The 27,727-nt window shown below is 39.8% G+C and overlaps 1 protein-coding gene across 1 annotated transcript; it reads right to left on the bottom strand.

The window, feature by feature from the left end:
- On the bottom strand, positions 1-27,425 carry emc1 (ER membrane protein complex subunit 1). Its single transcript, XM_061975460.2, has 21 exons — positions 27,278-27,425; positions 25,015-25,142; positions 23,440-23,505; positions 22,065-22,158; positions 21,863-21,991; positions 21,634-21,760; positions 20,252-20,401; positions 20,005-20,172; positions 19,777-19,848; positions 19,577-19,675; positions 19,325-19,421; positions 15,129-15,245; positions 14,610-14,809; positions 12,478-12,789; positions 12,280-12,399; positions 9,479-9,616; positions 8,308-8,481; positions 8,016-8,226; positions 7,750-7,834; positions 1,193-1,322; positions 1-1,110 (listed from the first exon to the last, which is right to left on the bottom strand). The coding sequence occupies exons 1-21, from the start codon at positions 27,367-27,369 to the stop codon at positions 931-933; spliced, it is 2,889 nt and encodes a 962-aa protein (XP_061831444.1). The 5' UTR covers positions 27,370-27,425; the 3' UTR covers positions 1-930.
- Positions 27,426-27,727: the final 302 nt, after the last annotated feature.

Here is a 27,727-nt window from a genome sequence, read left to right as displayed (position 1 = left end):
TTTTTTTTTTATAATGGGAGTACCACAAAGATTATGGCCAAACATGTACTAAAAGGACAAAAAAGTATGCCTTTGTCCCCTGAGGGTTAGCTGAAATTTTCAGATTTAGACTTCCTTTTATTGTCATTCAAATTAGAACTTTACAGTACAGATAAGAAGAAAGTGTTTCGCATTAGCTCGGACCTTACTGAAAATGGTTAACACAAACAGATCTTTTTTCCACCAACATTTCCAGGAACTTTTGCAACCTGTGTCAAATATTTCCTGATCATTTAAGTGGTTTGCTTTCGCACACCACACCTCAAAGTTCAGGGTGATTTATTCAAAATAGGTGGTTACCGCTTACCACCTCTCCTTTTTTTTCTTTTTTTTTTTTTACACACCACAATTTTGGAGGTTATTCAAAATTCCAGGTAAATGAGAAACGCTCCTGTGGTGGAAAATGAGCTATTGACTTGACAAGCGGGAATGAAAGTGTCATTTCTCTGTGGTAAAAAACAAAAAAAACGCGATGAGTCAGCGCGCCACATCAGTGCAGTTCATTGCATCAAATGTTACAGCTGTCATAGGAAATCATCTGACTCACCGCCGTATTTATTATTACTCTGTCAGGACTGTTTAATCAAGCAAGAAAAAAAAAAGAAAAAAACATGAGTAAATTCAAGTAGTTTCAATTTTGTTAGTCATATTTCAACAGTTTCATTCAAACAACATGGCACAAATACAACTACTCCTCTATGACTTCATTCCTTTGCCTGCAAATAAGTTAAAAACACATAAAACCTTTATTCATCTTTCTTAGAAACCCCACCCATCCACTCTTGCAGTTCCTTACGGGCCTTTTTTTTCTTCTTCTTCTTCCTTTGACCTCTCTGCCTCCCGGGGTCCAACGTGCAGCATCCAGGCTGTGAAGAGGCCGGGCCGGCCGCTTTAGCGCCACGCCCTGTTCAGCAGTTTGACCTCCGCCAGGCGCTTGCTGATCATTGTGGCGAAGAAGAGCGCGAAGAGGACGCTGCTGATCAGCATGTAGTCGTAGTCGTCTTTCAGAACGTCAAATTGTTTCGAGGGGTAAACGCGCGTCTGGTAGATGTCCAGACCGTATGCCACCACCTGGAATGGCGAGCAGGATTAAATAATGCCTTGAAATAACCGCCCTTTTTTTTTTAACAACTAACGATGGTGACAAACTGACCAGACATGTGGACTCCAGTCCAGAGGGGGCAGTGTAAATTCCTCGCACCCTTGAAACGGTTTGATTGTAGTTGACGAACCATTCGGTGCGAATGAGCAACTCCGGAGCGTAAGGGATCAGGTTTTCCTCCCTGGAGATGACAACAAAACATCAACGGTAAAAATGCTTGCTTCTTCCGAAATTGGACTTGCATTCCAATACACAAGTGGGATAAAACACAGTTAGCACGAGGGTTGTCCTGATACCAACATTTTGGTACCGGTACCAAAATGCATTTCGATTTTTTGATTTTTTTCATTTTATTTTTATTGACATCCAGCATCAGACATTCCTATCCATTACATCATATTCACATAAATTATATATCTATTGTCTGCCCTAAATGTCAAAATATTTTTGTTTATATCCCACCCCCCCACCAAAAAAAACCAAAGTAATATCTATAAATACATCGATTAAATTAAAAAACAAAACAAAAAAAAACAGCAGCAAAAAAAGGAAATAATAATACATTAATAGTAATAATAAATAAAATAAAATATATTATACATACATACATATACACATATAAACATACATTTACATACCTACATACGGTATACACATATAGGAATATAGGATTTTTTTTTTTTCAGTACAATCACTAATTAAAAAAATTAAAGTCAGGCTTATGGCATACTTGCCAACCCTCCCGAGAGACTCCCGAAATTCAGCGCCTCTCCCGAAAACCTCCCGGGACAAATTTTCTCCCGAAAATCTCCCGAAATTCAGGCGGACCTGAGTGACGTGTCGACAGCCTGTTTTCACGTCCGCTTTCCCACAATATAAACAGCGTGCCTGCCCAATCCCGTTATAACTGTAGAATGATGGAGGGCGAGTTCTTGGTTTCTTATGTGGGTTTATTGTTAGGCAGTTTCATTAACGTCCTCCCAGCGCGGTAACAACAAACAACAACAGCAGTCACGTTTTCGTCTACCGTAAAGCAGTTCGTCTGCCGTAAACAGCAATGTTGTGACACTCTTAAACAGGACAATACTGCCATCTACTGTACATGTATATGTGACAATAACATCTACGGCTTTTAGAGAGTGCAGTGCACAACTGTGCACACAACAAGGAGACGAAGCAGAATGCATCATCAGAGAGGGTGTTCAGCATGGTTAGAAAAATAGTGACAGAGAATAGAACAAGGATGGACAATTCAACCCTTAACTCAACAATGAGTAGATGAGTGTTATGTGTGTGTATATGTGTAAATAAATGAACACTGAAATTCAAGTATTTCTCTTATATATATATATATAAAAAAAAAATATATATATATATATATATACATAATAAAATATATATATATATATATAAATATATATGTATATATATATAGCTAGAATTCACTGAAAGTCAAGTATTTCTATATATATATATATATATATATATATATATATATATATATATATATATATATATATATATATATATATATATATATATATATATGAAATATGAGGAGTCAAGTATTTCTTATATATATGAAATACTTGACTCCTCCCCTCTTAACCACGCCCCACGTTGTGCGATTCAGAATCGATTCTCATTTTTAAAAATCGATTTAAAAAAAAAAAAAAAAAAATTATTATTTTTGAAAGATTTAGTGACGATAAAAAATATCGATGAAATCATAGTAATATCGACTCGATACGCCCTTGTATTATCCTGCACCATTCTATTAGAGGATAAACACTTTGGATCCTGCACCATCCTATTAGGGATAAGTGCAGCTACTTCTCTATTGTAAAGTCTGTTGTCCCTGTGTCTATGTTAGACGGACACCTCATGATCACATAAGTATTGTAGAATGATTTAAAAGAGGGTCGTTCAGGCCGTGAATGAATGATGGGTTTCCACTTCTCTGTGAGCGCAATGTGGTTTGATGTCAACAATCATGACATCAAACCATCATGACATCCAACCATCTTGACATCCAGCATTCGTTAAATCCAACAACCGATACATCCAACAATCATGACATCAAACCATCATGACACCCAACCATCATGACACCCAACCATCATGACATCCAACATTCGTTACATCATGACATCCAACAATCATGACATCAAACAATCATGACATCAAACCATCATGACATCCAACATTCGTTAAATCCAACAACTGATACATCCAACCATCATGGCATCCAACCATCATGACATCCAACCATCATGGCATCCAACCATCATGGCATCCAACCATTATGGCATCCAACCACCATGGCATCCAACCACCATGGCATCCAACCATCTTGACATCCAACATTTGTTAAATCCAACAACCATGACATCAAACCATCATGACACCTAACCATCATGACATCCAACCATCTCGGCATCCAACCATCACGACATCCAACCATCATCGCATCCAACCATCATGACATCCAACCATCATGGCATCCAACCATCATCGCATCCAACAATCATGACATCCAACCATCTTGACATCCAACATTCGTTAAATCCAACAACCGATACATCCAACAATCATGACATCAAACCATCATGACACCCAAACATCATGACATCCAACCATCATGGCATCCAACATTCGTTACATCATGACATCCAACAATCATGACATCAAACCATCATGACACCCAACCATCATGACATCCAACAATCATGACATCAAACCATCATGACACCCAACCATCATGACATCCAACCATCATGGCATCCAACATTCGTTACATCATGACATCCAACAATCATGACATCAAACCATCATGACACCCAACCATCATGACATCCAACAATCATGACATCAAACCATCATGACACCCAACCATCATGACATCCAACATTCGTTAAATCCAACAACCGATACATCAACAATCATGACATCAAACCCTCATGACACCCAACCATCATGACACCCAACATTCGTTAAATCCAACAACTGATACATCCAACAATCATGACATCCAACATTCGTTAAATCCAACAACCGATACATCAACAATCATGACATCAAACCCTCATGACACCCAACCATCATGACATCCAACATTCGTTAAATCCAACAACCATGACATCAAACCATCATGACATCCACCCATCATGACATCCAACATTCATTAAATCCAACAACCGATGCATCCAACAATCATGACATCAAACCATCATGACACCCAACTACCATGAAATCCAACCATCATGAAATCCAACATTCATTAAATCCAACAACCAATACATCCAACCATCATGACATCCAACCATCATGATAGTTGATCCAACCATCATGACAACAATCCTGATATCCAACAATCATTACATCAACAAATCATGACATCCAACAATCATGACACTCAACCATCACGCCATCCAACCATCATGACATCCAACAATTGTTACATGAAACCATCATGACATCCAGCCATCATGACATCCAACCATCATGACATCTAACAATTGTTACATCAAACCATCATGACACCCAACCATCATAATCATAATAGAAAACTGCGATATAAACTCTAATCCATTATTATTATTATGACCACACCAACATGGAGAGTTTCAAAAACGATCTCCATCCACACAAGCGTAGTTTCAAAACTGTCTGTCTACACACAAATGCATACACCTGCTGTCATGCACGCAACAGCTGACTTGGTGGCATTACACCTCTATTATGTTTATTTTGATATACTAGAGCAGTGTTTTTCAACCACTGTATCTCACGGCACAGTGGTGTGCCGTGAGATACAGTCTGGTGTGCCGTGGGAGATTATGTAATTTCACCTATTTGGGTTAAAAATATTTTTTGCAAACCAGAAATTATAGTCTGCAAATGATGTGTTGTTGTTGAGTGTCGGTGCTGTCTCGAGCTCGGCAGAGTAACCGTGTAATACTCGTCCATATCAGTAGGTGGCAGCGGGTAGCTAATTGCTTTGTCGTGATCACAATATGCAGACGACAGCGGGAGGCAGCGTGCAGTTAAAAAGGTGTCTAATGCTTAAACGAAAAATAAACAAAAGGTGAGTGCCCCTAAGAAAAGGCATTGAAGCTTAGGGAAGGCTATGCAGTACGAAACTAAAACCTAACTGGCTACAAAGTAAACAAAAACAGAATGCTGGAGTACAGCAAAGACTTACTGTGGAGCAAAGACGGCGTCCACAAAGTACATCTGAACATGACATGACAATCAACAATGTCCCCACAAAGAAGGATAGCAACAACTTAAATAGCCTTGATTGCTAAAACAAAGTAGATGCGGGGAATAGCGTTTGAGGAAGACATGAAACTGCTACAGGAAAATACCAAAAAAAGAGAAAAAGCCACCAAAATAGGAGCGCAAGACAAGAACTAAAACACTACACACATGAAGACACCAAAAAAGTCAAAATAAGTCACGGTGTGATGTGACAGGTGGTGACAGTACACCTAATTTGAGACAAGAGCTATATTGATGCGTCCTTGGTTATGGTTTAAAGTCATATCCAACAATTGCGACAACGACTTTTTACTGTCAACTGAGTTTCGTTTTTAATGATTTCTGCTGGTGGTGTGCCTCCGGATATTTTCAACACAAAAAATGTGCCTTGGCTCAAAAAAGGTTGAAAAACACTGTACTGGACATACAATAACATGTACATTATCTTTAAAACCAGCCTGCACTTACACAGAACCCTGCAAACATTATGTATATTTTTTCCCCCAACACTCATAGAATTATATCGTGTTCAGCAACATGGCGATGCAGCGAAGTGTACACTATTTCTAAAATCAGCATGCACTAATGAGCCAAGGAAAGCCTTTTGCATGTTTAAGTGCCTACATAAAGAGAGCGTGTGCCGCTGCAAAACTTTCGTGGAATTATAAATCATTTAATCATTGATGTAGTGATATGGTAGAGGAAGAGGCTACATCATGTTTTTTTGTTTAGTTTCTTAGTCGCTTTTTACACGCGTGCAACACAGGTGTCAAACTCAAGGCCCGGGGGCCAGATCTGGCCCGCGACATCATTTTATCTGGCCTGCACTTTAAAAAAAAAAAATATATATATTTATTTTAATTTTATTTTTGGTCATTAAAAAATACAATCATGCGTGCTTACGGACGGTATCCCTGCAGACTGTATTGATATATATTGATATATAATGTAGGAACCAGAAATATTAATAACAGAAAGAAACAACCCTTTTTTGCGAATGAGTGTAAATGGGGGAGGGAGTTTTTTTTGGTTGGTGCATTAATTGTAAGTGTATCTTGTGTTTTTTATGGTGATTTAATTAAAAAAACATTTTTTTTTTATTTATTTTTTTTTACATTTCTTGTGCGGCTCGGTACCAGTCGTTCCACGGACCGGTACCGGGCCGTGGCCCGGTGGTTGGGAACCACTGGTGTAGAGTGTTCTGGGCTTCAGACATGATTTTATTTCAGAATTCCTTGAGAGAAAAAAACACCTGGTTAGGCTTTGTGCATGTAGTGTGTGCCTTCCTTGGTTTACAGCTATGTTGTTCTTATGCTGTTTGTTACTTATGTATGTTATGTTGCAGCTATTTAAAATAGTTTTGTCAATTTTTTCTGGCTTGAAACAAATTGGCCCTTTGAAACATATCTTTGTCTTTATGTGTTGTATGTAGACCACATTGCTTAGCAGAGTTCAGTGATGCAAATGCATGTCATGTTGATCAACAGATTGTATTATTCTCCAGTGCAATAGCAGTACTGAAATGAAGGCTAAAAGGGCATTAAAGGGGGCCTTAAAAAAAATCAAAATAAATATAAGTAACTAAATAGTTACTTTTCACAGTAACGCATTACTTTTTGGTGTAAGTAACTGAGTTAGTAACTGAGTTACTTTTGAAATAAAGTAACTAGTAACTGTAACTAGTTACTGGTTTTCAGTAACTAACCCAACGCTGCTTATATCTGTGTGTAAACTCGCCATAAAAGCGCTAAAACATACCGGTATAGTGAGTTTACATTATTTACCCAAGGAACTTTAGTTATTAGAGTTCCGGTTGGACGGTTTTTCACAGGACACATTTCCGGTGTGGTTGTTTCCGGATGAGGAGATGCTGCTCCGGTATTGATTTAAGTAAAGTCTGAATGTCATTAAAACAGTTAGCTCCATCTTTTGACACTTCTTCCACTCCCGTCCTTGCATGCTACACCGCTACAACAAAGATGACGGGGAGAAGACGCTACGAAGGTGAGTCACGTAAATAAGACCGCCCACAAAACAGCGCATCTGGAAGCTACGGTGTGAAAGCGGATTGAAGATGATCTGTAAAACATAATTTATGCAACATTTTGACCAAATAACCACCTTTTCATGTTATGTAGACCACAAGGAAGTGTTTTCCATTTAGAAAAAAAAAAAAATATGACCCCTTTAATGCGCCTAATATATGAAAAAAGATTTAAAAAAATAGACCATTCATCGGCAGTGCGCTTTATAATCCGGTGCGCCCAATGGTCTGGAAAATACGGAGGACGTAATGCGTTTATTAGGTATCCGTGTTTGTGTGGACCTGACCTTGGAGAACTCACCTGCTCTGCTCAGATATGATTTCAGGTCTCCGGGGGTCAAGGAACATTTTGGGCAGTGACAAAATCCCTCCTGTAGGCAAGCCGACTGTATCGGCAAAAAAAACCGTGTTAAACATTTACAAGAAATTTGAACCAAATGTGAAAATATGCCAAAACATCAAATTTGAGCAAGATAGGTTAAAAACAACCTGGCATCGAGCACAGCATTGTCCATAAAACATCGGGTGTTTGTCTAATGTTCATAAAACTTTGAGGATATGACTCACTCAGCAGATGGCGGCTGGTGATGCCCTTCTCGGTCAGCGTGGCCTCCATGGCGGAGATGCCTGAAGGGAAAATGTAAGACTGCTGGAGCACCTGAGGGGCGTGAGGTCGATCCAGAGAGCTGAACACGCTGCTGTTGTACAACTCCATGCCCTCGTACAGTTCAATCACCGAGAACTCATTCCTGCGAGACTTGGTGCTCCAATATTCATACTGCAAATGGGCAAGATGGAAATCGAAAATGACAGAACACCATCCGGACAAAAAAAAAACATTAAAAAAGTTAGGACTTACCACCACCCAGTTTTCAGAGTGCACAACATGAACCGGTCCTCTGGTCTTTCTCTGAACAGCTTCGTGGATAATCCGACCCGTCACGCCATCGATCAGCAGGATTCCAATAAAGCTTCGCTCTTGGTGCAAGTCTGTGCTCTCAGTCACTACTGCCAGGAGGTTGGGGTTCAGGTACTGTAGGATGCATTTTTTTTAAATGTCATTTATCAGAGACCACCACAAACAGACTGTGCAGTGAAAAATAGAGTAGCCAGGCTAACATTGACTAACTTTGTATTGATTTAGTTAAGACTGAAGGTGCTTTGACTAGGCAAAACACTACCGCCATCTAACTAATGTCTTTGAATTGCAACTGCATGCAAAGTCTACTATATATTACATGCAACTGAGACTCAGAAATGTAATAGGAAAACAAGATATAACAACCGGACAGCACAGTCATCATAAGCAGCTCCATTTTAAATTTTACATAAACATTTTCTTTTTTTAATACAAAACAATTTAATTTTATCAACACACACAAAAGTACAAAAAATGTATATTGTTGAGTACCAGTATCGATGACAAGGTACCAAGAATTAGTACCGTATCGGTTTAAATGTGAAAGGTACCCATCCTTAGTCAGCGGTGTGTAGCCGTAGACAGGAAATAGTCTTTGCCATTAGGTTGAATGTACCAGTCTTGTCTTTTGTGGAGCCCTACAAAGTCTTTATACAGTAAGTATTGTATATATTACACACCAGCTGTTTGATTGTAACGTGCATCTTAGTTGTAGTTTTTATTACCAATTTTATGGTGTTGAAATTACCATGTGAAATTGTTCATGCTAATCAGTAGCATTTATATATGGCATATTCAATGTAAATTAGCATTGAGCCCATTTTGAAAAGGGGAGCCTTACTTTTGAGCGCTTACTATCAGGCATGATTGCTTTGTCAGCAAGGAAAATAGTAACATTACCGGTCCGTTATAAATACAATTGTTTTCCTGCCAAGTGCTTGAGCTGGTGCATGCCTGCAACTGGACGTAACATCACGTGCAACAAATGTATCAAAATACGGTACAATTTGATTGTACGTAAATCGGTCATTACCCATAAAAGTACCAAATTCGGTACGCAAATCTGGTCACACGTCAAAAAGCATGAGAAAGGTTGATGCAGGTTACATACCTTATAGAGGACACTGCGATCACCCATTACTCGGCCCTGGGAGTGCACATGCTCATTTGGTCTTTTCCCTTTGACCGAGACTATTTTTTGCATCTCTGTGGGGATGACCACCTCCCAGATCAGCTCAGTGGACAAATCCTACAAAGAACACAACATAAGTGGCACAAAGTTTGTCAGGCTACTTGCTTTAAAGGGGAACTGCACTTTTTTTTTTTTTTAGAATTTTGCCTATTGTTCACAATCAATGAGGGACAAGAACAAACGTCTTTTTTTTTGTTGTAGCCGTGAAAGCACTCTAAACAACATCAAAACCGTCCAATGTTTTATATACGCACTGCAAGTATATATAAAATGTAGTAACAGACACGTTCATAAAAATATGTAATATGTTCAATATTTACCGTATTTTTATCATTTTAATTAGAGATGTACGATAATATTGGCCTGACGATATTATCGGCCGATAAATGCTTTAAAATGTAATATCGGAAATTATCGGTATCGGTTTCAAAAAGTACAATTAATTACTTTTTAAAACGCCGCTGTACGGAGCGGTACACGGACGTAGGGAGAAGTAAAGAGCAGTCGCGTCTCCCAGTCAGCAGCCCCTCCTCTCTCCCACGACTGTAGCATGAGAGGTTTACTGGCGACGCTTGATGACCTCATCAAACCACCGCGAGCGGAGCATAACAACAACAAGACTGTGTTGTTGCCGGTGCTGTAGCCGTGGCTAACAAGCGAGCTCGCTCGGTGACTGACTAACGACACCATGTCTATGGTTTGGGATTATTCTAAAGTGTGTCCGACGGATAAAAAATTGGCAATTTGCAATGACTGCAAAAAGTTGGTTATGTGAGGAGGAACCAAGACGTCTTCCTTTAATACGAGCAATTTGATCTCCCACCTCTTCAAGAATCATAAGGAGATACATGATGAATACAAGCGGAAGATGGACGAAAAGCAAACACCGAAAAAAAGTAGTACCACACAGTTGTCGCTTAAAGACTCCGCCGAGAATAAACAAAAATACAACAAAAACCACCCCAAGGCGAAAGCCCACGTTGTGGTCAGGGACAACGCACGCAGTATGGCAAAAGCTACAGTGGCTAGTCTGCCATGCATGGCGCACACTTTGCAGCTTGCAGTGAGCGGTGGTGCCCTGTCTCAACACAGCATTTCAGAAGTTCTGACTGACTGCTAGGCCACTTCAAGCACTCACCACTAGCTTGCAGCACATTTGTGTTACAAATACGTTAGAGCAGGGCAGATTGAGCCCAGTTTATACTGTTATACAGTATGCCAGGCAGTCTTGCACTAAATGAGGACTATGTTATTGTTTACTTTATTACTCTAGTATACTCTGGACTCAAGCTGTGTGCCTTCATTGTGTTTGTAGCTGTTGTTTTGTTGTAAAAAAAAAAATAATGCACTTTGTGAAAGTCAAAGTATAGTATTTCCCATAGTTGTAGTGAGTATCAGGATTATCTCAGGGAGAGCATGTCCCAAATTCCAAGCTGCTGTTTTGAGGCATGTTAAAGAAAAGAATGCACTTTGTGACTTCATAATAAATATGGCAGTGCAATGTTGGCACTTTTTTCCATAACTTGAGTTGATTTATTTTGGAAAACCTTGTTACATTGTTTAATGCATCCAGTGGGGCATCACACGACTGTATATAATGCTATCGATTGATATCGGAATCAGTAATTAAGAGTTGGACAATATCGGATTATCGGCAAAAAAGACATTATCGGACATCTCTAATTTTAATCAATTAATTGGGACTGATTTCTTCAGCGCATTGATTTCTGTTTCCATAGCAGCGCACGTCTGATTTCTGGCAACAAATGTGTATTCCTACTTCTGGAAAGAAACACGAGTGCGTTATAATCATGGCAGAATTGATCACAGACAACGAAAACAACTATTTTTGGATAAATGAGGATTCACAACCTTATCTTTTTAAAGCTGAATATACTGAGGATGAACTACTGCTTATATAAGCAAGCACAAAGTAAGGGTGAGACATTGGAGCAGGAGGAAGCCAAGAGAGTGAGGTGAAAGTGACGACACTAAAAACGCGGAACTTGGAGCCTAGCTATATCGACATGAATGGAGTGCTTACCCAAATAAACCGGACAAACATCCCTGGCCAGCTGAACCAAATGCACAAGTGAGTCACTCTTTATTATTAATCACGATACGCGCAGCACGTCATGCGTATAATTAAAACTTTCATGAAATGTGAACTAATACTTCACAGATACTGTAATATGATTTCCATGTTTTTCAGTCAGCTATGCAATAAGGTGGCGACCCTGACGGGGACAAGTAGTAGAAACTGAATTGATGGATGTTTTTCAGTCAGAATAGTTTGGTGTCCTAACGCAGTGTTGTGCTTTACAAACTCAAAACGCGTTTTGTGTTTACGTAAAAGCTATCAAGCTTATCTCTTTCCGTAGTTAGCTTTTACGGCTAATACCAAAGTATGCCGATGTGTTACTGCGCTACAAAAAGAGTCTCTCAGTGTTCGCTCTTACAATAACAATGTTGCTACAGCTTGGTTATTATACAGGTGACGGGATGTAAATGAAGTATTGTTGACGGTTTTTAAACGCATTTCTAATATGATTTAGAGGTAGAATTTATTGCTCATATGAGCTGCATTGCTAGCCACCGAGAACGAGATGATTTTTACATGTTAGACTGCAAAAAAAACAACCTTGTCTCTAATTGGGATTTTGAACAATGTGCAGTTCCCCTTTAAGAGCACATCCAGAATTAATAATACCAGTACTTGCCGTTCGCAGTCTGTATCCACAAAGTCTGCCTTGGCTAGAGTCCACTAGGTAAAAGAATATGGATGAAGCCACTTCCTGGAGCTGCTGCAGGACGTTCTTTGTAGAGGGGAAGGCAGTCACCTGCAGTAAAAGATCCACTGTCAATTGTATGCCTGCAAATATTCATAGAGAAAACAATGACAGCAGTATTATACTGACCTTATAATGGTCGTCAACAAGAAGTAAGACCTTAGCATAATCTTGGTCCATGAGAGGAAGCAAGAGCGACTGAAGTATTGGTCTAGGCAGTGCAGGCGGTGTGACATGGCTCTTCTTCCCAAAGATGGGGTTAAATACGTGGAGTGTGGTCAAGCCTGTTTCCTTGTCTTTGATGAGGAGCGTGCACTGAGGAGGGTGGGGGAAGTGGGCAGTGGTCCGTTGCACCATTAGTTTGAAGGCTGCATTGGATGGGATGTTGTCAAGGTAGTGCCTCCACAAAATAGTGCCAGTCTTGCTGTCAATGCCAAAGAGCTGATGGCAGAAATAAGGAAATATGAGCCAAAAATAAATACTTCACAGAATGCTTGTTATGTGTGAGTTTTTGGACGGTGGTGCAATTATTGCCTTGTAAAAACCACATTAGCAATGAACAAGAACCAAAGGCACAACTTATTACAACTTCCTTAACATTGTGGATTACTTCTATAATGCAGGGTGGCAGTTATCATTCATAACTGGTGGGAGAAGTTTTCAGTATAATCTGTGAGTACATGAGCAAAATTACTGTGGGCTTTGACTTTACGGATCATTTTGAATCTGGCTACCTATTTTTATTATGTACTGTGGTGGTTATCATTAATGCCTGGTGGGAGGAAGTGAAGTGAAGTGAATTATATTTATATAGCGCTTTTTCTCTAGTGACTCAAAGCGCTTTACATAGTGAAACCCAATATCTAAGTTGCATTTAAACCAGTGTGGGTGGCACTGGGAGCAGGTGGGTAAAGTGTCTTGCCCAAGGACACAACGGAAGTGACTAGGATGGCAGAAGCGGGGATCGAACCTGGAACCCTCAAGTTGCTGGTACGGCCACTCTACCAACCGAGCTATACCGGTTACATACATATTATTGATCACAATAATCATGTGACTACACGAGTGAACATACCGTAGGCTTTGACCTAAAAGATTTGTATTTTGAATCTTGCTGTCTATTTATATTACTGTATGTACTGTGGTGGTTATCATTAATACCTGGTGGGAGGAGGGACCACAATAATCATGCGAGTACATGAACGAACATACTGTAGGGCACAGGTGTCACACCCAAAGTCCGGGGGCCAAATTTGGTCCGCCACATTTAATGTCTTCCCACATTATTTTATATAGTCCGCCATATACGGTAATTTTATAGTAGCCCGCCACATCATTTAATGTGGTACGCTATCCATCCATCCATTCATTTTCTACCGCTTGTCCCGTTCGGGTTCGCGGGGGGTGCTGGAGCCTATCTCAGCTGCTTCGGGCGGAAGGCGGGGTACACCCTGGACAAGTCGCCACCTCATCGCAGGTCCAACACAGATAGACAGACAACATTCACACTCACATTCACACACTAGGGCCAATTTAGTGTTGCCAATCAACCTATCCCCAGGTGCATGTCTTTGGAGGTGGGAGGAAACCTGAGTACCCGGAGGGAACCCACGCAGTCACGGGGAGAACATGCATACTTCACACAGAAAGATCCCGAGCCCAGGATCGAACCCAGGACCTTCGTATTGTGAGGTACATGCACTAACCCCTGTACCACCGTGCTGCCCCTGTGGTCCGCTACATCGTTTTAATATGGCCCACCATATGATTTTATGTGGTCCGCCGCGTTATGTGGCCAGTTACATTCTTTTAATGTTGCCAGGCACATCATTTTATTGTTGCCTGCCACTTCATTTTAGGTTGGCCAGTCCCATAATTTTAATATGGCCCACCACAACATTTAACAAGATCCGCCATTTCATTTTAATGTGGCCCAGCACATCATTATGTGGCCTGTGAAAGGCTAAAAATAATAAAAAGCTCTTACTGGTTAATTGTATTTGTTTTTTAAAAATTTTACAGAAAAATGTTGCATATGTTCTATTATTTAATATTATCTGATGTTCCCAGCATGTTTTTTGGCCATCAAAAATAAACACTTAAATATCTGCTTGTCATTTTGACTTATGATTTCAAAACAAGGTATCCATCAATCTGTAAAAATATAATAAGCAAAAACACTTGCCTTTGCAACTTGTGTAACAAGGTTATTATATGTTTATATTCATATATATTCACTTTTTCACCATTAAACCATGTACCTTGCCAGACGCAGTGACCATGACCATCATTTTCTGCAAGTTAAATTCGTCCCTGGACAGCGTCTCAATGGACACTTCGTTTTTAACTTGGCTGTGAGGTTTGCGCGCGTCGTAGAACAGCTTCCAGAGGTGAGAGATCCAGGCCTGAAGCAGAATGAGCTGGGAGGAGAGGCGCTTCAGCACCATGGACATCAGACCGTCTGGACAGAACACAGTGAGAACACAGATGGTGTTTAATGGCGCCCCTCCTTAAAACCGCCAGTCACAAACACACATGTACCTAATCGACATGCTATGTCTCAGACTCTAGAGATAGGGGAAACAGACTACACGACGGGCTACAGAAAAGTTGTACTAATCAGAAGACATTTGTTACCTTGAATGGCTGAATCCAAGCGCAGCAATAAAAATAGGACAACGTGATTGAGGAACTTGTGTAGTGCAATGAGTCATACTGTATAATACTTAGTAATATTTCACATCAGTGCTTCAAAGCAGGAAAACACAGTTGACATTTACCGGCCTTTTTGCCAAACTCCCCCTCCAGTTCCGCCTGCGTTCCCGTGAGGGGAAGATCCACCATTTCCATGGAGACCACGTCTGAAAGCGACTCCTCCCTGGTCCACATGACACGTGCTGAAAACAAACACACTCATGGTGGCTCGTCGAAAGGGATGAAAAACAGCGGTCAAAATGTTGGCTCCACTCCTGATGACTCAAGCAGTGGAATATATACCCTGTGTGGCCACTAAATTAGGTACACTTGCACAGTGTAACAACGACCTTTGTATAGCTGGGTTGCATATGACGTCAAAGGGTAGGGCCTTTTTTCTTCTTCGCGGCTTAATTCACATGATGGTCAACCAGCTTGAGCGTAGCATTAAAACAAGTGAAGAGTGAGTGTAGAGTTTGAGCAGAAAATGCCGTATTGCTGTTCTGTTCTTGGTTGTTTTAGTTGTTCAAATAGAGAGTTAGGAAAGACCTTTCATAGAGTCCCGAATGCAGTGGTTTATAAAGGTAATAAAGTCAGGGAAAAACGAAAGTGCGTCTGTGGGGAAGCGGGGCCGGCAGACCGACAGCGAGGGGGCGTGGCCGGTGGTCCAGCGGCGAGGCAGGGCACACCGGAGCCCGCTCCAAGATGGCGGCGAGGAGGCGTGGACGACGAGCGAGCAGCAAGGCGGGGCGCGCCGGGAGCGACGCCGCAATGAGCACAAGGTGCGTGGATCGCGCAGCTGCAGACAATGTAATTATCCCCTCGCACCGTATAAAAGGGCGGGAGACGTAAACGTCGGGGAAAGAGACGGAGAGAGACAGAGGAAAGAGACAGACACAATGAGAGGCTGATGCTGAGCGAGAGCGCAAGAGAGCCCAAGGAAGACGACGACGCGCGCGGCTTAAAAGCAAGAGCGGAAGAGCGAGCAGAGAAGCGGAGCTGAAAAGCGACCTGCACTGAGGGTTTTTATTTGAAAAAATAAGTCTAAACCTGCCCGCAAGATGTCGTTCCTTAATGGTCCTTGGAACCCACCCGACAGCTTGCGACTGTCACAGCGCCAAAGGAAATTGCTCTTAAAAATACCACTTTCATTATCTTGTGGAATACAATCGGACCATGCTTGTGTCTGCAGCAATCACTTTGTAAAATGTTTGTTTGAATATTGAATTTGTTTGAGAAACTTTCTGTGATGCAATTCTCTAATACATTAGTAGTGTTTGATAGCAAAATCAAACATAAGAAAAGGACAATAGATCGCATTAGTTTGTGTTCTCTTGTGGTGGCTACGCCTAAATATGCAAATAAACTAACGTGATGTTAAGTCCGAGTAATAAATATTGTGATTGTGGGTCCAGTCCACCATATTTTCATTGTCCATTTTCATAACAAAAACTAAAAGCTTAGTTGTTGTTGTGCAGGAAAGCCAAATGCTTTATTCGACGTGGATGACAACAATATAGCGTCTTTGGTTCTCTTTGTTAGCATCAAGAAATATTCTTAATAGTATTAATAAACTACATGAATAGATCTCTCGTAGGATCAGCAGCATGTACTGCATCTTGATATCGCTAGCAAACAACAGGGCATACTTGCCAACCCTCCCGGATTTTCCGAGAGACTCCCGAAATTCAGCGCCTCTCCCGAAAACCTCCCAGGACAAATTTTCTCCCGAAAATCTCCCGAAATTCAGGCGGACCTGAGTGACGTGACGGACAGCCTGTTTTCAAGTCCGCTTTCCCACAATATAAACAGCATGCCTGCCCAATCACGTTATAACTGTAGAATGATCGAGGGAGAGTTCTTAGTTTCTTATGTGGGTTTATTGTTAGGCAGTTTCATTAATGTCCTCCCAGCGCGGCAACAACACACAACAACAGCAGTCACGTTTTCGTCTACCGTAAAGCAGTTCGTCTGCCGTAAACAGCAATGTTGTGACACATGCATATGTGACAATAATATCTACGGCTTTTAGAGAGTGCAGTGCACAACTGCGCACACAACAAGGAGACGAAGCAGAATGCATCATCAGAGAGGGTGTTCAGCATGGTTAGAAAAATAGTGACAGAGAATAGAACAAGGATGGACAATTCAACCCTTAACTCAACAATGAGTACATGAGTGTTATGTGTGTGTATATGTGTAAATAAATGAACACTGAAATTCAAGTATTTCTCTTATGTATGTATATATATATATATATATATATATGAAATATTTGACTTGGTGAATTCTAGCTGTAAATATACTCCTCCCCTCTTAACCCCGCCCCGAACCACAACCCCCCCTCTACCTCCCAAAATCGGAGGTCTCAAGGTTGGCAAGTATGCAACAGGGACATCTATAGCTAAATAATGAGACAAAATATGAACTTCACACATTAAAAACAACTGCAGACATGAATTGTAGATGAGACTAATATTTGTAGCAGGAATTCAAACGAATCCTTTTTCTCATTTCACGATCACAGCAGTACGGCACTCGTTATGTCAATCAAAAATGTTATTTACCAGTGGACAAATAAGTCCAACTTTGTTGTTTACGGATTAATGCTTAATTTGTGGACCCCTAAGATGTAAAGACATGATGTGCCTCCTATCTGTTCTTCTCTAAATACCCAAGTGTCAAATTGAGTGAGATTGTCGCGAGCAGTAACGTCTTGGTGATGATAAATGGTTAAAATCATTAAAAAATATATCTTAGGAGTGTATAAATCCACTCCATCCCATTTTAAGTATTTTTTTTCATGATCGCTTATATATTTGCCTCTAGACATTTCAAAATCCGCCCAAATCTGCACTGACTCAGGTAAATAAACCACAGCCTAATGGGGCTTAGACCGTCGTATTAAACCCGGAAGTGCCCGGATGTGCCTCTAGATTACGTGACTGCAACCCAGCTATTAGATATTAACGTGGAAATTAACACTGGCATAGATGTATTCATTGTTCTCACGTTGTCCCTCGCCATTCACGCTTCAAATTTTGCAGCTTCACGCCACTATTTGTGGACTAAATTAAGTCTTAAATTAAGTCATACTTATGTCTTATGTGTATTACAGTATTTGTCTTATTTTATATTAATTAGAGTGGTACCTCAACTTAAAGAGTTCCCCAACTTAAAGAGTGTTTTGAGATAAAAGCTGTGTTATGCTTTAAGTTGCAAGCAAAAATTTGAGTTTAAAGCATCCCCGCCTATAGTTGCCGTTACACATGTCACAGTGAACCCTGTAAGATCCGCCCAAAACATCTGGTCTTACTCGCTAGCATTAGTTTATAGCTAGAGATTGAAAAAACTTTTTTCCCAACATTGAGAAGGAAGAAAGTGAGGTTGAAGGACAGTGCTGAGAAGAGGTGGATGGTATTCATTAAATAAAAAATAAACAAATAATAAACAACGTGACTGAGGGTGTCACCAGCTTGGTGAAGCAATTCAACGTATCACTGCTAGTCTGCACCATACTGAAGCAGAGTGAGCCAAGGATGTTACAATAATATCTAAACAATGGACATTTATCCCTGAAAATATGGAAAAACTGCTGATGGTGTGTTTGATAGAGAAACAGTTAAAAGAGAAACTGTAGAAGTCCACTCATTATTATAAATGTTGTACATTATCACTACGTTACTTAATAAAACTACTGTAGTTGTTATCACCACATTTTACTGTATTGTTTTATACAATATTTCTCATCTAAAATATTGTTTTCCTTTTTAAAAAGCATGTTACATGAAAAAAAGCACCAATTAAATTGATTTAAAGTAATTTCAGTGGAAGAGGCTGATTTGAGGTACAAGGGTTTTGAGTTAACAGCTCCACCAAAGAGCCAATTTGGTTCGTAAGTTGAGGTTCTACTTTATAAGTAAGGAACAATAAACTACTTATATAGTATCACAATATAGAATGGACTAAAATTAAGTTAATAAACAAAATGATTTAGTTGGTGGTCATAACAAAAACGGGAAACACAGCATAGGGCAAAGAAAAGTAGCGTTTGTGACTCTTGAAAGCAACCAGGGTCGGTTTCTGGCATAAACAATCATCGCGGTTGTTTAGGACAACAACCACTTGGGCGTGGAGCACATGATCGGTTTACATTTTCAAATACTGGTGACATTTGGAGTCAAAGAGGGTTGAATTTGAACGTTTGAAAAAAAATCTAACCTTGGTAACATGAAAGAGCAAAATGGGGCCACAAAAAGCAACATCCATTAGTCATGTATACCTGGCTGCTGTATGAAGCTCAGTGTGTGGTCCTCAGTCTGCACCATCACCCTGTAGCCAACAGAGTCGTCTTTCTTCAGGAAGGACTGCACATACAGCTGAAAGACCGAATATAAAATCCTGACAACATGTTAGGGAAAGTACCATCTAAATGAGTCAATCAGCACAGATGACTAATGCAGGACTTCTAAGTCAGAGTTACTTGGCTAGACGCTCGCTGGGTAGAGACTGACCAGAAGAACCTACGACTCACCTTCTCTGCTTTCCCACCATTAGGATCCATATTATAAATCAAGGTTGTGTCAAGAAGTCTGCGTCCGGTTTCTGCACTGAAGAGGTTAAGACTGCAGGCCTAAGAGGAGTGCAAAAAGTGATCATATTCAATGTGCAGTCACATTTTAGAATGAAACACAAAAGAACAGACTGCATATCCCAAATGCTACATTAACTCACTGTTTTATTCTTGGGTGACATAACGGCAGCAACAGTCTTGTCTCCAGTGGTGGCAAATGAAGCCAACATTGCCTAACATTCATGACAAAAATGTAAGCAAAATTGTCGAGAGGTTTACAACTGGGTGTCGATACTGTTCTAAATGTCTATTTGTAATTTATCAAATCGCAAAAACAACATTGACACTAAATGGCATGTATGCCGGTGTTGCAGGTTGGATATACGTACAGGCTTGAGGTCCCTCAGAGTCACTATCTGACCATTGCTGAGCTGGAGAAGCAGGTGATGATCAGGACTGAGCTGAAGGAAGAACTCTGAGAGAGGAGGCCGGGCCGGATTAGGCTGGGTGGACACCAAAATTGGACGAAAGTTGGGTGCAACATCAAGTCCTAGTGACTGAAAAGAATGGAAAACATTTACAAAAATACCCTTTGTGCACCCGAACCATAGAGGTTTTGTGATGTAGGGGGAATACCTGCAAAGGAATTTGGGTCATCTGCGACTGAGCATGTATATCAACTGTGTAGAGCGATGCTGAGGCAGCATCCACACATGTTAATATTCCCTGCCCAACTATAGCACAGCTGGCCTCAATGTCGGACAGCCATGGAGCTTCAACTGAAATCTAAACAGAACAAGAACAATAATAAGGTCAAATAATATGCTATAATACCAATTACTTGGTATTTAGTCCCTCCAGGATTTCGCAGGCTTGTTGTGATTGTTGCGGCCTAAAATGCCTAAATTTGCGGCAGATTTAAAAAAAAAGTTGCAGCAAAGTTGTGATGTTTTGAGGGTTTATTATAACATTGAATCAACTTAATGATTTTATGACTTTGCTATCAATGTTTGAAGTGTTTCTTGTAACCTTAACCTAAAAAAACCACACGATTGCAACAAAAATTGCTAAACAAATACTGTATTGATGTTTTTTACTTGATTACCACAGACTTCAAAGTAGACACTAGATGGCAGTGAAAGCACACACTCAGAGCTCATTGTCAAATGGCACTGTTTTAAAAATCATAACTAATAACAGTAATAATGTAATTCAGTTTATTATAAATAGAGAAAGAAACACCACCAAAAGAAGATGACAGAGCGCACAGTCGTCCACAAGTTGCAGACATTCCTCTTGTTTATTTACGCTTCAAAAGGGTTTGCCCAACTTAACCATTAATTTATGTTCCAACACATTTACGTTAAGGCATTTGTGAACTGTTGAGTAATCCAAAGCGGTAAATTATGTTGGTCATTGAGTGACGATGAGAGATTATCATCACACTCCAACATCTCTGTCATGTAAATGTTGCCTCTTCGCTCGGTCAGCATTGCAAATGAGAATCTGTTCTTAATTACCTTACCCTGGATAAATAAAGGTTAAATAAATATACAAAGTCATGTAAACTAGGAAATCAGGACGCCAATTGTTGCTACATTACCCAGAAGGCTTAGCGCTGTAGAAAGTAATCAAAAGGAGGTCTAAACTATGTAGGAGGATGACCATTTTGCAGTTTGAGCAAAAGAGAGGTGATATATATTGTTACACATTGCTGTTCCTATTGTTACACATTCCTGTTCCTGCTTCGTCAACAAAGAGAGGTGATGTATTGTTACACGATGCTGTTCTTGCTTCGTCAACAAAAGAAATAAAGTTTCTAAACTAAGTTTTGATTGTCTTCGCACCGCTAAGACAAATTGGATTGGTGTCTTGATTAATTAAAACATAAGGGAAGTTGCGGGCATTGAAAAAAGTTGCGAGATGGCAAAAAATTGGCGTGATGGCAAATTCCTGGAGGGACTGAGTGTTTTACACAGCCTTACGCTGTCATAACACTATTGCATAAATGAGGATACCTGCTTGATTATCTCGCCATCCTCCACACTGTATGTGACAATAGCAATGTGGGAATGAGGCAGGACTCCCAGGACATACACTTCCCCATTTCCTCCAGAATACACAAACTGGTAATCCACAGTCTCACTGTAAAAGACAAAACAGAGAAGTTTTACTTTCCATAGAGAAATGAGCCAAAACTCTCGTCAGTTTTAAAAGTAAATTAAAGGTCAATGTTTTGGTTTTAACCTTTCTGGAAGATTTTCAATCCATTTTTGATGACCATTAAATAGATAATGGAGAGACAAGGCTGTTTTTTTCAAAACAGCCACCTGCTTCACTGTGTCGTGCTGGCCAACCAAACGTGCAGCCTGGAAACTGTAATGTTTAACCAAAACATGTTAGGACTGAAGTAATGGAAAAATATAGAAACAGTCGAGTGAACAGTCACCTGCCAGAGTCCAGCACAATCTCCCAGTTCAAACCACCGACATTTATATCCCAGGAGCGCAGAATGCGGCCATTACCCACCACCAGCACCGCATCTAGGAGACAAAACAAGTTTGAATGAATGTAACACGTCATTAAACACACCAGAGCAGGTCTTTAGGGGGCAGAGGGATCGTGAAATCTTTGGTTGATTACACTTTTGAAAAATACCTTGATATTCTCCCGTAATTACACACTAACATAGACCTAACACACTGTAGTGAACAGATAAATGGCCCGTTAAGAGATTTGATTACACTATTGTCACTTTGTTAACTAACAGACTTCCTATTATGTCTCCCATGCAGGGACGTTGCGGGTCCCAAACTCTGGAACGATCTCCCTCTCCATGTGAGACAGGCCCCTTGTTTGGCTATTTTTAAGACCCTTCTTAAAACCCATTTTTATTCACTGGCTTTTAACCCAGCATGAGACTTTGAACTATTTTTAGCTTTTAACTTTTTGAACTGTTTTTAACTTTTAAACTGTTTTCATCTAACAAACTGTTCTTGTGGTGATTTATATTTGCTTTTTAAATGTGTATTTTTATTTCTGTTTTAAATGTTATTTTTTAGTCTGTCCTTTGCCTCCATTTCTTTGTGGTGTACAGCCCTTTGTTTTTCAACTGTGCTTGTCTTTAAAGGGCTTTATAAATAAAGTTGGTATGGTATGGTATGGTGGTGACACTAAAGTCAAACATGTACATAATAAAAAGCTGCAACAGTATACAACGGCCACTAATATCCGTAAATGTGTTCCCCATTGCTTGACTGCTGTGACTTTGATTGTCATAAAGGATAAAAATGTTGTGCTGTACAAGTTATGGTAGGAGAAGAGGAAGGTAGCAATGCTGAAATCAAGCCCTATCAATATATAGCAATATTATAATTTTGTTTAATACATCAGAGTTTGAAATAAATAATTGTCTCAGAAAAGTAGCTCACATAAGTTGTTCTTATTCTACTATGGTTACATTTAATTATTGTATTAAAACTTTTTGTGTATTTTATACGTCCTTTATGTGTTCTGTGCACAGTGTGAGTGACTTAGGAGTTAATTAAAGTATATTTCATGTGTTCTGTGCACAGTGTGAGGGACTTACGAGTTAATTAAAGTATATTTTAGGTAGCTATAGATCTGACTTACACTATAAAACGACAGGACAATTTATACTCACCTGTCCCTTCTCATGAGAGTACTGCAGAATACCACTTTTAGGACCAATTTTTTATTAAACAAAATTTTATGCAAGATTTATAGGTACATTATGGGGTCCCTGACCTGAAAAACATTGAAGACCCCTGCACTCGAGAGCTCAACTAGTTTAACAAACTCACCTTGTCCATGATGCAGAAGAGCATTTATGTGTCCATTTGGCCCAGTCTTGTCAACATGTCGCCACACTGTAAAAATATATTAAATGAAATCATGATTACATTTCAACCATTAATATAAATATTGATAATTAGATGTATGTAGCCCTTTTCTACACAGTCACAGCGCTGTACAGAGAGAACTGAGAACCCATCAATAATTCACTTCACATTCACATGTTAGTGGTGATGATATTTGTTCAGTATCTAATAAATTGAAATGTATTATGTTTGCAAATGATACAGATGTATATTGTTCAGGGGAAGACTTGAAGGAAGTGTTGAGGATAATAGAGGTTGAGTTGCTTCAGTTAATAAAATGGTTTGATATTAATAAGTTATCATTAAATTATAAGAAAACTAAATGTATGGTGTTTAGTGGTGCAAGGACAAATTGTGAAGCTAAATTAAAATTAAATCAAGTGGAAATTGATAGATCATATGAAACTAAATTCTTGGGAATAATAAGTAAATTATGTTGGAAAGCGCAGATTGACTATATAAAGGGAAAAATATCCAAATCCATTGCTATTCTTTATAAAGTAAGACACATGCTGAATAAGAAATGTCTGCATATGTTATATTATTATTTTATTTTTCTATATCTAACATATTGTGTTGAAGTTTGGGGAAATATTTATAAAACAAACATAGACCCAATAATTAAACTTCAAAAAAGGGTAATTAGAATAATACACAAAGCGTGCTACTATGAACCTACCAATCCATTGTTCATAAGTTCTAATGTGCTGACATTTTCAGATATTGTGTTTTTAAAAACAATGGAAATTGTGTTTCGAGTAAAGAACAGCCTTCCCGCTTGTATTCTTAGGTTATTTAAATTAAGAGGAGAAAACTATAATTCACGGGGATATTGATTTTTTAAATATGTAAAGTGTGAACGTATATAAAATACAAATGTATTTCAGTTTTAGGAGTTAAATGGTGGAACAAGCTCAGTGATGAGTTGAAGACATGTAGTTCTTTGTTAAGGTTTAAGAACGCCTTGAAAGGTGAAATAATGGAAAATTATAAAATATAGCAATGATTACTTTAATCCCATTGATTTTTTGAACGTTGATGTTCCAGGCAATCTAATTTTCAGTGAATATATAGGATAGGCAAATACAAGCCTTGGCTTCAGTGTATTGCTTTTTAGGTCATTATTTTTCTTTTTGTGTGTGTGTATGTGTATGATTGTTAATATTTATAATCTGTGCCGTTAAAATGATCATGCAAAATGGTTGATTATATGACCGAAATAAACTCAATTCATTTCATAAGCTACATTTGGAGCCACAACTGCTCTTGGGTAGGCTGACGAAAGCGTTGCTGCCAAGTTGCGCTTATGGCCCCTCAAACCACCAACAAACATTCATACAGTAGTGTGAGTGGCACTGGCAGCAACGTGGGTTAAGTGTCTTCCCCAAAGACACAACAACAGCTGTGACTAGGATGGCGGAAGCTGAAAACGAACCTGCAGGCCGGCCGCTCTACCATCTGCTAAGCTATCAAAAATATAATATAACTAATACTTACAAAGTTCTCCTGTCCTGGTATTCACTGCAGCAAAGACATTATTTTCAGTTGCCAGGATCACCTTCTTGGAAGCCTGCGTTTGTGCATCAAAATGGGCAAAACGAACCTTGCCAACATATTGCTGCCTCCTGTTGAAAGAAAACGACAGTCTTGAGGCAGTGTGTAACAAATATAACGTAGAATAACCTTAGAAAGTGGATCAAAACTAGTTTTCGACCAACAGACAACATTGTTATTGTGAGATTATAGCATTACGAAGGGACAGCGTGGCGCGGTTGGGAGAGTGGCCGTGCCGGCAACCTGAGGGTTCCTGGTTCAATCCCCACCTTCTACCAACCTCGTCACGTCCGTTGTGTCCGTGAGCAAGACACTTCACCCTTGCTCCTGATGGGTCGTGATTAGGGCCTTGCATAGTAGCTGCCGCCATCAGTGTGTGAATGTGTGTGTGAATGGGTTAATGTGGAAATAGTGTCAAAGCGCTTTGAGTACCTCGAAGGTAGAAAAGTGCTATACAAGTATAACCCATATACCATTTAAAATCAACTGCAAACATCCATCCATTTTCTACCACTTGCCCCTTTTGGGGTCGCAGGGGGTGCTGCAGCCTATCTCAGCTGCAGACATTTAAGTAAAAAATGAATAGATATAAATAAATGCATTCGAGTTACCATTGATGACCCAACGTAAAATGTATAAATGCAAGTTAAAAGAACGCTGAAAAGAACACATCCAGCATTGTGTTCTGTATGTTTGTCCTTTTCTTTCACATACAACTTAGGGCGGTATAGCTCGGTTGGTAGAGTGGCCGTGCCAACAACTGGGTCCCATATCAACCTTAAGAAAGTCAATGACTTCACTATAAAAGTGGGAGACATTGTTATCACAAGGAAAGATGAGGTCACCTACCAAGGTTCCATTCTAGAGGCTAATCTTTCCTGTGATAAAATGACAACCAAGGTAATCAAAAAGGTCAACCAACGAACGAGATTTCTCTATAGAATTTCCTCTCTGGTCAACAAAAGCACCATGAAGATTCTAGCGGGAACTCTCATTCAACCCTTTTTCGATTACGCATGCACCTCCTGGTACCCTAGCACCTCCAAAACCCTCAAATCTAGACTCCAAACATCCCAGAACAAGCTAGTCAGATTACTTCTAGACCTCCACCCCAGATCACACCTCACCCCAACCCACTTCTCCAAAGTGGGCTGGCTCAGGGTGGAGGACAGAGTAAAACAACTTGCACTGAGCCTCGTCTATAAAATCCGCTACACCGCCCTGATACCGAAGTACCGGTACATGTCAAACTACTTCCTTAAATGACCGCCATAACCACAACACCAGGGAGAGCTCCACTAACCACGTTAAACCCAGATTCCGATCTAACAAAGGTCTTAACTCATTCTCCTTCTATGCCACATCAATATGGAATGCACTCCCAACAGGTGTAAAAGAAAGTGCATCTCTATCCTCCTTCAAAACCGCACTAAAAGAACACCTCCAGGCAACTTCAACCCTAAACTAACACCCTCCCTTCCACATAATACCTCTTCGGATTGTAAATAATCAAATGTAGACACTTTTTCTTATACTTTCTGATCTCTCTCTCTGGGTCCACTACTTGCTGTACATATCCTACCAAGTCAGTCCTACATTGTTCCAATGTCCACTTTTCTGATGATGCAATTGTTGATGACTGAAGTGTTGATATCAACCAAACCTAACCCCCCCCCCGCCCCCCCCTCCATATCCCAAACCCCAGACTGTAAATAATTCAATGTATATACTCTGATGATTATCTTGTGTGATGACTGTATTATGATGATAGTATATATTTGTATCATGAATCACCCCGACTTCAACAAGTTGAAAAACGTATTCGGGTGTTACCATTTAGTGGTCAATTGTACGGAATATGTACTTCACTGTGCAACCTACTAATAAAAGTTTCAATCAATCAGGTTCGATCCCCGCTTCCGCCATCCTAGTCACTGCCGTTGTGTCCTTGGGCAAGGCACTATACCCACCTGCTCCCAGTGCCACCCACACTGGTTTAAATGTAATTTAGATATTGGGTTTCACTAAGTAAAGCGCTTTGAGTCACTAGAGAAAAGCGCTATATAAATATAATTCACTTCACTTCAACTCAGATCCCAGCTGGGGCACCATGACAGGTGCTAGCATTAGCATGTCCAGATTACTACTATGTAAGCTTGACCACCATTGAAGCGTTTTAACGCTTGCAGGATGGTTATTTTCTTACCAGTCAAACTTTCCAACTTGATCTTCAAACACGGCGTCGACAGCGAAGCACAAAGCAGTTAATTTGAATAACTGCAAAATTAGCTTTGCCATTGCCTCAGCAGACCTGCTTTGCACTCAGAGGGGGAACCGGAAGCCAAGTGACGTCACTACCGGTAAATTACGTGCGCGATGCTGCTCTCTGTCGGTTAAATGAAGGCATTTCACAATATTCATTGTGAAATCTTGTTTTAAAGATGTGCTATTTGGATTTACACTGTATGAAAAAAAAAATGTGAAAAGGAATGTTTTCTTTGCAGCCTCATTATACTATTGGCTAAGTTTTATATTCATAAATATAAGTTTCTCAATACCCGACCTGTTTTTTGTGCCTTTAAAAAAGAATTAGAACTCTTACGTTAAAACACTCTCTACCTCTAACAACCAAAAAGCTGTGAGAACGATGCTGTGT

Source organism: Nerophis lumbriciformis, linkage group LG01, assembly GCF_033978685.3.
Source record: "Nerophis lumbriciformis linkage group LG01, RoL_Nlum_v2.1, whole genome shotgun sequence".
NCBI classification, from domain to species: domain Eukaryota; kingdom Metazoa; phylum Chordata; class Actinopteri; order Syngnathiformes; family Syngnathidae; genus Nerophis; species Nerophis lumbriciformis.
Note: the sequence above shows the minus strand (reverse complement) of the source record. Positions and strands in the feature narration are given on the sequence as shown.

Coding starts and splice junctions, on each gene's coding strand:
- emc1 (XM_061975460.2), bottom strand. CDS start 27,369: ATGGCAAAGCTAATTTTGCAGTTATTCAAATTAACTGCTTTGTGCTTC. Junction 19,676..19,776: donor TGTCACCCAAGAATAAAACA/GTGAGTTAATGT, acceptor CACTCCTCTTAG/GCCTGCAGTCTTAACCTCTT. Junction 8,227..8,307: donor ACTCTGAAAACTGGGTGGTG/GTAAGTCCTAAC, acceptor GCCCATTTGCAG/TATGAATATTGGAGCACCAA.